Raw genomic sequence first — 12,292 nt, forward strand, 5'->3', positions numbered from 1 at the left:
TAACTTTTTCCATTCAATAAAAATAAAGTATTTTATGTCAACTAGCTATTAATTAGCTTATTTATACATTTCTTTTTTATGAACAGAATACTTGCTCTTATAAAGCAATGTGGAAAAGTACAAGGATGAATCAACAGATGCCACCACCTAGGAGTAATTAGAGATCCCATGTTATAGCTCTTGGCTTGGTACAGCTCTCTAGGACTAGATTCAGGGAGAAGGGTGACTAACTACATAGATATTATCTGGGCTTTTAGTGCCAGTGTCTTCAGGGAAAAAAGGTAACAGGTACCATGGTTAGTGTACTCCTGTTTGTACACCGAGGAAAATAGAGAATCATTAAATATTAAGGCACGCTGTAATTATGTCTAGCTTTATGAGCCTTACCTATTGGCACTTGGCATTTATAAAACGGAATCATAGAATAGTTTTGTCATTTCATTTTCTGAATCGGTGGGGAACAGTGGCCTAAATTACTTCCACAGATGTGCACACGGTTGAGGTGAGCAGGGGACTTCCTCTGTGTTACTTTTTTTTTTTGCCTCAGTTGCTGTTTCTGCCCCATGACCAGTGTAATAACCTAACTGTAATTTATGCCTGTGTTTGCCGTCGTTCCTCACCCACCAAGACAAAACCCAAAACACCTGCTTCCTTTGTCACGGTAATTCTGATCGAACTTCTAGATGCCAGCTAAGACTTCACTGTCTCTGAATTTGGCTCTTGCTTTAATCTTGACCCTAAAAAAAAAGAAGCAAACAAACAAAAAAAACAACCCCACGTTTGTTTCTGGCCCTGAGATGATAGAAATGTGACTGGGACCTCCGAAATGTATAGAAATAGAATTCCCCATGTGACTGCCTTAGGCCCATTAATTCATCAGGGTTTGATTTTCTAACGGTTAAGGAAAGGCACCATCTTATTTGCTGTGCAGTACATTTGCAGAATTCGACCTAACTTTGTACAATGTGACTATACTTTGTGCAATGTGATTTAAATGCACTGTTTGCGTTAGTGTTTCCCACAAATTTTTGCAGCCATTCCTTTCCCGAGGGAGCTAGAGCGAGACCTCACAGCACCAGGGTGATTATCGCTTCCTGCATGCCACCCGCCTCCTCACTGACCAGCCATGCAGACTGAGCAGTGGGTCCCCTGAGCTGGCCTGGAGTGAGGACACAGGTTTCTGATAGTCTGAGAGGGTGCTTGTCCATGGTGCTCACTCACGGGTGTGCTTCCCCTGCTAGGCTGTCCAGGGGTCCTGACTGGATCATTTTTTCCATGCTCAGGGTCTCCTACCCTGGAAACTGCTGGAGGCACCGTGTCATGCTGGGGGGCTAAAAGGGGTGATTTTAATCCACTTGCAGGTGGTTCCTTAGAAATGGTCATTGCTCAAGATGAAAACCTCCCAGAAGATGTTGTGAGAAGCTTTGGGATTGACCTGATTACTGGATTGCATCATCTTCATCAACTTGGCATTCTCTTTTGTGACCTTTCTCCTGGGAAGGTAATTCATCAATGTTTTGATTTCCTAATTGCTTGTGCATTGACAGTGCTTTCTCAACGGTACCTTTATTTTTAGATATAATTTTAGGTATAGAACACCTTGAAATTTTGTGTTACCAACTAAATATATAAAAGGCTAATATGCTAAGTGTCAGTCTGGGTAATGACATCACATAGCAACACCTGGCTTCCTTTCCCTAGTGACTAGCCTCCTTGCGGTTTCTTCAGCCCCGGAACCTGACTTGCTTTATAGCCAGGTGGAAACATTTCACACTTTTTTATTTTATTTTTATTTTTTAAATATATTTTATTGATATTTTACAGAGAGGAAGGGAGAGGGATAGAGAGTTAGAAACATCGATGGGAGAGAAACATCGATTAGCTGCCTCCTGCACACTCCCTACTGGGGATGTGCCTGCAACTAAGGTACATGCCCTTGACCAGAATCGAATCTGGGACCCTTCAGTCCGCAGGCCGACACTCTATCCACTGAGCCAAACTGGTTAGGGCCATTTCACACTTTAACCAAATGTCTGTGAAGCGTTTTCCTGTGCCTCATCTCATTTGATCCTCACAGAGGTCCTGGAGTAGGTAGATAGGAGACTCAGTGGAATCCTATTTTCTTTTCATTAGCCAGAAAACAGTGATTTAGACAGCTTAGAAACTTGACCCGACTGAAAAGAAGTAAGAAATGGTGGACCTTAAAAATGACTTCAGGTGTTCTCATTGTGCAGAATATAGTCAAACACTACTGCAGTTAAATATTTTACCTTTTGTTCTCCCTGCATGATCTACAATAATAATCTGCTTCGTGTTGATATTTACTGCTGTGTTGCTGACAATTACCTGAAAGAGAAGTTGGGGTGCTTCATTGGGCTGGAAAAAGTTTAGCTAAATAAGAAAGCACGTCTAATTAAACAAGTTTACTCTCTCTCTATATATAAAAGGCTAAGTTGATTCACGCATGTGCGGTACATATAAAGCCCTCACTGGCACCAATCGCACACGTGTGTTTCCATCTGTCATTGTCGATTGTGAATTTGGTTGACACTTCTATTATGGAGAAAGGGCAAATAGCGATGTTCAAATATTTCTTCTAATTCCTTTCAGTGTGCACGAATTCGTGCACTGGGCCACTAGTTTTTTAATAAAAGGAAACTGTATTTTAGCTACCTAGTTAGCTACCCATTGAAGTCCTTGTAGAATGCAGAGTTTCCCCTCCTTCCAGAGCTCTGTAATTATTATTGCTGCGGACCTGTATGGTGAATGGTGAGGTCCACAGCTCTATGAAATAATTCTTAATTCTTCTATACACAATTATGAGCCATTACTTTAGTTTGATAATGGCATTTTTGGCTATTATGGATCATATTTTCTTTTTTGGTTACGCTAATCATCCATAACTAAATGTGCTTCAGTGTAATTGTCATGAAACCTGCTTAGTTTCCTGGTCACAATTGACACTGACGTTTAGGAGTCCTGTGCCCTGGACAAGTTCCCCCCTCCCTCTCTGTCTTGTCTCTAATATAAAAATGGGAATTTCAGGGCAAGTGTAAGGCTTACATGTTGTATTTAGGAGAAGCTTCTAGGATACTTTTTGGTACACAGTGTGCCCTCAATCAGGCATCAGTTATTATCTTTAGAAGTACGTGCTCTTAGGGATTGTATTGATTATGGCTCTGAGTTGCTACTGTCCCTTTGTTAATGTGTACACAATGAAATGGAAAGTTGAATGTTTCCTTGTTAAACATAGAAGCCATCTGTATGAGAACATAATTAAACCTTAAAAAAATCTATAAAACTCCTCGTAACAGATAAAAATCCTTGTTTGAAATATTCATATACTTGCCTGAAGTCTACAGCCATTTGATTGTGGTTATAGCCCTGAAAGCAGCCATAGGCTGTATATAAATGCACAGGTGTGGCTTGTTTCAATAAAACTTTATTCATGGACATTGACATTTGAATTTTATAAAATTCTCACATGTCAAGAAATATTAATCTTATTGCACTTTTTTTCAACCATTTAGAAATATAAAACCACTCTTAGCTCTTGCCTGTGCAGAGACAGGTGCTGGCTGGGATTTGGCCCAGGGGCTGAGGCGTGCTGGCCCCCGTGTGGGAGTTGTTTAACGAGGTCTAGTATCAGCTGTTTATAATCTGGGACGTTCAGGCTGACTTGTAATGTAACTTATTCCAGAACTGGGGTTGGCAGAGTTCGGGCCGGATGCCTGTTCCTGTAAGGGAAGTTTTATTGGAACATAGCCACACCCTTTTATTCTATATTGTTGGTGGCTACAGAGTTGAGTAATCGGGGCAAAGACCTTATGGCTTGCAAAGTCTGAAAGATTTACTAACTTAAAAAAAAAAAATTGCTGACCCCTCCCACTGGTTCTCAAAGTGTGTTCCCTGGACCAGCAGCATCAGTGTTACCTGGGACGCATTGGAAATGTGAGTTCTTGGACCCACCCGAGACCTGTTGAACCACAAACTCTGGGAGTAGGGACTAGTAGTTCTTAACAAATCTTCCGGGGCCTTCTGGTGCTCAAACACGGTTAAAAGTCACTGGGGACTTTTAACAGACATCCTTAGTATTTCTGATTAGAAGCTCAGGGCAAACTTTAAATTGTTTTTAAAAACAAAAAGCCAGCTGACTCGTTGCAATTTCCCACAAGTATTTTTAGTGGCTGTGGAGAAAAAATTAAAAGTAACAGGACACTGGTTCCTGGCATGGTTCCAACACTCCACAGATAACTTCTAGTCACAACTTATATCCGAGACGTGAGCACTTAGCACATGCCAATCACTGTCCACAGCCCTTTGCACGCGTAAACCTCAGCTATTCCTTACCGCGGTCTGCAGAGTTACGTATACTTTTTTCATTCTATAGGGGGAGAGAGTGAGATTTAGAAAGGCTAAGCAAATTCTCCAGGTCAGATTGCCTGAAGTTAGGTCTCTAACTTCAGAAGCTTAGTCTTACCCATACATTATATAAACAACACCTGACAGGTGTGCTTTCAGATGCTCCCTCAGCTGTCAGGATTAGAGCGTACAGATTGTTCCATATACACTGCCCTTAAGAGCCCGAGGTTTCCCTCTGTGGTTATGTGATGTGTTCATTATATACATCTGAGAACGAACAGCTTACTATTTGATTCCATTATTATTAAAATGTTGGATTTATTTTTCTTTAGCTTCTTTAAAAATTTTTTTTCCTAATATATTTTTATTGATTTCAGAGGAAGGGAGAGGGGGAGAGAGAGAGAGAGAAATATCAGTGATGAGAGAGAATCATTGATCGGCTGCCTCCTGCACGCCCCCTACTGGGGATCGAGTCCGAAACCTGGGCATGTGCCCTTGACCGGAATTGAACCTGGGACCCTGCGGTCCGCAGGCCAATGCTCTATCCCCTGAGCCAAACCGGCTAGGGCTCTTAAGCTTCTTTTTTTTTTTAAAAAAAATGTAAGCATTTAATTTTCTAAGTTGTGATGAAGCAAGAAATGCTTCAAAGTGCTTTAGTGAGAGGGGGAGGTGCTGATGGCAGTGTAAATTGAGTCAGGTGCTGACCACATTCATTTTCAATCTGTATAGATACTCTTGGAAGGGCCCGGCACGTTGAAGTTTAGTAATTTTTGCCTGGCCAAAGTGGAAGGCGAAAACTTGGACGATTTCTTTGCTTTGACGGCAGCGGAAGAAGGAGGAGGTGATAGTGGGGAAAATGTGCTGAAGAAAAATATGAAAGGTAGAATCCGAGGTATGTGGAGAGTTTTTAGACCCTAACTCTAGTTGTGGGCCACCTAAGTCATGTTAGGGGATAATGTTGACCTTTTCTTTAAATAATGGATGGGAAATAGTAATGGCGAGGAGAAGTCTGGATACAGCGATGGCTTTGTCGACGGTCTCAAGTTTTCCGTGCGGATCTAATACTGTGTAGGGCACCAGAACCCTGACGGCCCGGATCTTATCCTCACCGCTGTATGTCACTGACCACACGTCAGAACCTAAGCAGCAGGGTTTTGCCTCACTCCTGGCTGTGTCCTCAGCACTTGGCACAGTGCTTGGCACACGCTAATGCAGCCGTGGGCAAACTACGGCCCACGGGCCAGATCCGGCTGTTCTATTCGGTTCTCTTGCTCTCCCCTCCGCTCCTTTACTTTGAATTTATATTAGTTCACACAAACACTCCATCCATGCTTTTGTTCCGGCCCTCTGGTCCAGTTTAAGAACCCTTTGTGGCCCTCGAGTCAAAAAGTTTGCCCACCCCTGCGCTAGTGGCTCAGTAGTTATTTGTTCCACATCGCTGAGCATCTGATATTTGCAATTAAGGAAGATTTTTAGGGGTTCACTCTTGGGCGATCGTTTTGACAGTGAGTTGCATACTGGGGTGTTAGCTGTACTTGAGCCAGTGTGCAGTGCTGGGTGCGGTCTCTGCCTGGATGACTGAGGGGGTGTCAGGGGGCGGAGCCTCTGTTTGCCCCGTCTTTGAGTGTCTGAGCACTTTGATGGTCCGAGGGCTGACCTGGGCCGCACTGTGGTTTGCATGATAAATAAGCTTAGCTATCAATTCCGGGGGAATGTGGGGTGTTACTGCTCTGTAACTTAACACATCCTGTCCAAGATACTCTAACCAGAGCTGCTTTTCTTTTGACTCTTTAAATGGTTAATTTAAAAGAGAATAAATATGCCTGTATGTGCCACACCTCTGACTTAGCTGGGTTTTTGAAATAACTGTTTATATTTTTACATATCCTGATAAAATGGAACCTTAACATTAGGAACCATTAAAAAATGTGAAATGCACATGAAGTTTTGTTCATATGCATATTCTCCTCCTTATTTTTACCTCATCAGGTCTCTCCCAGGTGGGTTTGTGTTGAGAACAAGACAAACCTAACAGAGTTGTTGTTTGTACTTTCTTTTTAGGGTCGCTTACATACACAGCACCCGAAGTTGTGAAGGGCACCGACTTCTCCGTCGCCAGCGACCTCTGGTCTTTGGGCTGTCTGCTGTATGAGATGTTTTCAGGTGATTACTGTCTGCTTCGTTTTCAAGTCACAGCTGGATAAACACAAAGGTGGAATCCGTAGTTTGTAAACATTTCACCTATAAGATGTGAAAAGGCTGGTTATTATTTTAACTTAATTTTAAAAAAATATATTTTTAATTGATTTCAGAGAGGAAGGGAGAGAGAGAGAGATAAAAACATCAGAGGATGAGAGAGAATCATCGGTTGGCTGCCTCCTGTACGTCCCCCACTGGGGATCGAGCCCACAACCTGGGCATGTGCTCTTACTGAGAATTGAACCATGACTTCCTGGTTCATAGGTTGATGCTCAACTACTGAGCCACACCAGCTGGGCAAAAGGCTGGTTTTTCTAATTTCTATCTATACTGATTTTGGCTGGAGTGCTTGGAGTCTAGGCATATTCAGGTCCCTAGGACCTTTTTGACCTTTAGGTATTTTTCCTGATAATCTGGAATGTTGAAATGTGCCTAACTATTAAAGAGCTGTGCTTATTAGTGGAAATTCTTGCAAAGGTACCTGTGACTGAATTATTCCCCTGTGTCCAGTAGCCCACGTAAACCATGGGTCCTGGTAGGTTCCATATGTGAATTTGGATATTGGTTGGTGTGACAGATTTTGAATTATTGAAATATAAAAATACATAGACAGTGTGCCTGGTATATACTAGACATTCAATAATTATTGCTAGATATGCATTTGTAAATTGTGTAATGCTGAACTATCTGTAGTTGGGTTTTTGTTTTTTTGTTTTAATATATTTTATTGATATTTCACAGAGAGGAAGGGAGAGGGATAGAGAGTTAGAAACATCGATGAGAGAGAAACATCGATTAGCTGCCTCCTGCACACCCCCCACTGGGGATGTGCCCGCAACCAAGGTACATGCCCCTGACCGGAATCGAACCCGGGACCCTTCAGTCCGCAGGCCGACGCTCTATCCACTGAGCCAAACCGGTTTCGGCTGGTTTTTTTTTTTTTAGAATTATTGGTGATGACAAACTTATTGAATTGACAAGTTTTCATGTAATTTCAGGAAAACCTCCATTCTTCTCAGAAAGTGTTTCAGAAGCAATTGAAAAGATTATTCATAAAGATCCTTCGCCACCTATTCCAAAAGGTAGGATTTTTGTTACAAATGCAGTTAATTTACACTTTACACTGACTACAGGTGCACTTTTGTTGTCTATGTTTATTGACTCATAACCTCCCAATTTACATTTTATAAATGTTCCCTAATTGATATTTTTAGAAATGTTAGCATTCCCTTTGCCATTTTTTTTTTTTTTTTTTTTTTTTTAGATACTGAAATGGAAAAGTAGTAGTTTCCCTCACTTAAAATCACAAATTACTTTGCCCTCCTATATCTAGAGATGTCTGGTTTACAGACTGAGAAGCCAGACTTTTCTTTAACTTTTTGTCTCTGTGTCATTTACCTAATTTGGACTCGTGTCCTTTGTAGTTACTCCTGGTTAGTGTTTGCATAGTAACGAATCGGGCGTTCTCAGCCCTTGTCTTGATGATCAGAATGCTGCCCTGACGAGTTGTTAAAGCCTTTGGAGGGAGATAGAGAGTAGTATTTTAAGTGTTGGGATTTTAATCACACAAATTATGATTAATATAACCATCTACTGTTAAAAATTTTAAGGAAAGGAAAGAAAAAGAAAAGCAGGCACAAACATAATAAAGCGCTTTGCTCTGCACCAGCAGAAAAGTGAATCTTAACCCACGTAAACGAAAACAGGACTTTACAAAAAATAATATTGGGAGTTTTTAAGAGAGAAAAATTGGAAGTCATTCATGGAAGATATAGGAATACAGGATATTGTCAATTTTTCAAGAATCACCCCTAGGTGAAAAAAACAAAACTTGATATTTTGAAAATAGTCTATATTTCTTAAAACAAAATGCTGCATTTTTTTCTTTCATTAACTTCATCTTATTTTTTGTAGAAATCAGTCATTCGTATTTCTTCTGATGACTTGTCAATACAATATTATTGTTTTCTCCTATAAGTGAAAGGTTTTTATGCAGGGAAGAAACCTGGAAATGAGGTGCCAAAGGTCTGGTCAGGGCACCACTGGTGGCCCATGCTCACTTATGTCACGGTCCTTCATCAGACGGTGGCAGAGTGGCTGACAGTGCCTGGCGGTGTCTTTGGCCATTGTCTTCATGGCTTCTTATTTTAACCATTACTGATAATTGGACCATGGTGTGTGTGTGTGTGTGTGTGTGTGTGTGTGTGTGTGTGTGTGTGTGTGTGTGTATCTGTGTAATTTAAAAAGGCAAAGCTTGGAGATTAAGAAAATTGGACAATATCATAATGTTGTGATGCTTATTATTTTTCCTACTAAAAATAAAGAGAAGTTACAAGTATTCTAATCATAGTATATTAAAGCAAAATTAGTCAAATTAATAATATTGCCTCAGAAAATGGGGCATAATTACTAGTAGAAGACAAGGGTATGAGTTTGTCAGGCCGGTAATCCTTACTGGGGTTAGACAATCAAGTAATTTTAGAGGTTGGTCGAAACTTAGTTTTCTGTAATATAGGAAAAAAATATTTAAAAAAAATTTGTGTCCCTCTCCCCTCTATTTAAATGGAAGTTTAATTGTTATTAATAGACTCAGTGTTCTCTTTAAAATAATTTATGTGCTGAAAATACCATGACTTTAAATGTTGATGTAGGGTACGTATTCATCTCCTTATCACTTTTTTTTTTTTCCTTTTTGGGACTTAATTTGCGTGCAGATTCTTCTATTCCTAAAGCGTCTCCAGATTTTATGAATTTGCTGGATGGTTTGCTTCAAAAGGATCCTCAGAAAAGGTCTGTGTGGATGATATTGTAATATGAACGACGAGTGGGATCTGTTTTTTCTTCCATGCCCTTCTGAAATAGCACTGTTCTTAATACACACAGAGGGGTTCAAACTGCTTTTTAAAAAAGAAAATCTGAGTTTACACCGAGGGTTTTTCTTTGCCCATGTTTTTAATGAGGGATTTTAAGTCATTTTCTCTCTTAATGTATTCAGCAGTTGCCTAATAGCTTGATGGATTTTCTTGTAACTCCTGAATCCAAGCAGCTTAGTCCTTCCCATTGTAGACTTCAGGCTAAAGCTCCCTGTGACTGTTGGACTAGCGGTGGTACTGTCAGATGGTTGATGTAATCACACTAACGGAGCGGTATTTTAATGCGATATATTTTTATGATGCTCCTGTCATCATGTGACAGGAAAATTGCACGGTGTGAAATTTCTGTGTTGCAGCGTGGGGAGGGCAATTCCCTGGCTTGGGAGTCAAGAGCAGTTGGTTCCTAGGTCTGGTTCTGCCCCTAGGTAACTGCGGGAAAAGGGAGTGGGTGTGCGGTTGTGAAGCAAGTATTTGGGTCTCTGCCTCAGTGTAAAATAATGCCATAATATTTAACATAGCAAATAAAACACTCCATTCTCTGTCTTCATTAAATGTAAGAGAACTGGCAGAAGGAAAAGCTGTTCTTGTATAAGTTTTAGGACAAACCTCCCATGCTTGTAACAGAATGCCTTTAGGATTAGTGTTATTTTGGTGGGTAATCTTCCAGACATCTTTTGAAAGGCAAAGGCTATAAGTATACTTTATTAAGGATGATATAACTACATTTCCACCTATTTATATCTCTGTATTTTATGCTTTTTTTTGCGTAAATGGGACCACACCATAAGCTACTTTTTTCTTTCTGTATCTGTAGCATTTTTTTCTTTTTTATATATATACTAGAGGCCCGGTGCACGAAATTTGTGCACGGGGGTGGGGTGTCCCTCAGCCCAGCCTGCACCCTCTCCAATCTGGGACCCCTCGAGGGATGTCTGACTGCCCCACTGGGATTGGGCCTAAACGGGCAGTCGGACATCCCTCTCACAATCCAGGACTGCTGGCTCCCAACTGCTCACCTGCTTGCCTTCCTGATTGCCCCTTACCGCTTTTGCCTGCCAGCCTGATTACCCCCTAACCACTCCCCTACCAGCCTGATTGATACCTAAATGCTCCCCTGCCAGCCCGATTGCCCCTAACTGCCTTCCCCTGCAAGCCTGGTCACCCCTAACTGCCCTCCCCTGCAAGCCTGGTACCCTCCAACAGCTCTCCCCTGCAGGCCTGGATCCCCACCCCAACTGTCCTTCCCTGCAGACCCGGTCACCCCCAACTTCCCTCCTCTGCCAGCCGAGTCACCCCTAACTGCCCTCCCCTGCAGGCTTGATCACCCCCAACTGCCCTCCCTTGCAGGCCTGGTCCCTCCCAACTGCCCTCCCCTGCTGGCCTGATGCCCACAACTGCCCTCCCTTGCAGGCCTGGTTCCTCCCAACTGCCCTCCCCTGCTGGCCATCTTGTGGCGGCCATCTTATGTCCACATGGGGGCAGGATCTTTGACCACATGGGGGCAGCCATCTTGTGTGTTGGAGTGATGGTCAATCTGCATATTACACTTTTATTAGATAAGATAGAGGCCTGGTGCACGGGTGGGGGCCAGCTGGTTTGCCCTGAAGGGTGTCCTGGATCAGGGTGGGGGTTCCCTTGGGGCGTGGGGGGGCCTGTGGTGGTTTGCAGGCCGGCCACACCCCCCGGCGACCCAAGCAGAGGCCCTGGTATCTGGGATTTATTTATCTTCTACAATTGAAACTTTGTAGCCTGGAGCGGAGGCCAAAGCAGGCCAAGGCTGCAAAAGCTTGGCTTCCTCCATCGCCATGGGCAACCCTAGCCTTCTGCTCTTTCCAGCTCCGTGGCTGCTGCCATTTCTGTTGGGATTTATTTATCTTCTATAATTGAAACTTTGTAGCATTGAGTGGAGACCTGAGCCGGCAAGGACAGGCGGAAAGCTTTGCTTCCTCCATTGCCAGGGAAACCCAAGCCTCCCTCCTGCTTTCTGTGGCTGTAGCCATCTTGGTTGGGTTTATTTGCATATTCCCTCCTGATTGGCTGGTGGGTGTAGCGGAGGTGCAGTCAATTTGCATATTACTCTTTTATTAGATAGGATTTTATTGATTACAGAGAGGAAAGGAGAGGGAGAGAGATAGAAACATCAATGATGAGAGAGAATCATTGGTTGGCTGCCTCCTGCACGCCCCCTACTGGGGATCAAGTCTGCACTCTGGGCATGTGCTCTGACCTGGAATCAAACCATGACCTTCCGATTCATAGGTCAATGCTCAACCACTGAGTCACGCCGCCTGGGCTATATCTGCTTAGTCTTTTTGACTGGCTGCCATCTGTACATGATAACCTGTCCTGGCAATAAACACTGAGAGTGTGTCTTGACTTAGAATACCATACACACTGCTACAGGAAATAACCTTTGAATATGTTTTGTTGTTCACTTGGGCAGTTATCTCTTTTGGATAAATGCTGGCCAAACGCTAAGAGCATTAAAAAGTGTGATACGTTTTCTGCATTCGGGGAACATGTGCGAAATGGTTTCCACTCTCAGCAACGCTAGGAAGCTCTTAACCCACCAGTTACCTACCATGGGCTTTGCTGATCTTACACACTTTTGCCAAGCTTATGGATGGAAAAGAAATGCCATTTTACTGGCAATTTTATTTCTCTATGAGTGGATTTTAAGAGTCTTTGTATACATAGTTGTAAATTCTTTCTCTTTAGTGTTTTAATTTTGATCAAAGTAGTTTTCACTTCAATTCAGAAATGTTGAATGATTAAATTATTAAATATAAGCTATTTTCTTCTTTTGTTTTAACATTTCAGTCAGGTTTAACCTTTCTGAGTCTGATGAGTATACCTGG

At 42.2% G+C, this 12,292-nt stretch overlaps 1 protein-coding gene across 1 annotated transcript in view; it reads left to right on the forward strand.

Annotated features, from left to right (window-relative positions):
* The window catches only part of ULK4 (unc-51 like kinase 4), a 282,751-nt gene that overhangs the window by 4,145 nt on the left and 266,314 nt on the right, over positions 1 to 12,292 (forward strand). The window contains exons 4-8 of the mRNA XM_080673858.1: positions 1,362 to 1,501; positions 5,092 to 5,254; positions 6,424 to 6,525; positions 7,560 to 7,643; positions 9,276 to 9,351. Coding sequence (XP_080529984.1) covers positions 1,362 to 1,501; positions 5,092 to 5,254; positions 6,424 to 6,525; positions 7,560 to 7,643; positions 9,276 to 9,351 — 565 coding nt within the window. The remainder of the gene's footprint in view (positions 1 to 1,361; positions 1,502 to 5,091; positions 5,255 to 6,423; positions 6,526 to 7,559; positions 7,644 to 9,275; positions 9,352 to 12,292) is intronic.

Source organism: Plecotus auritus, assembly GCF_963455305.1.
Source record: "Plecotus auritus genome assembly, chromosome: 6".
NCBI lineage: Eukaryota > Metazoa > Chordata > Mammalia > Chiroptera > Vespertilionidae > Plecotus > Plecotus auritus.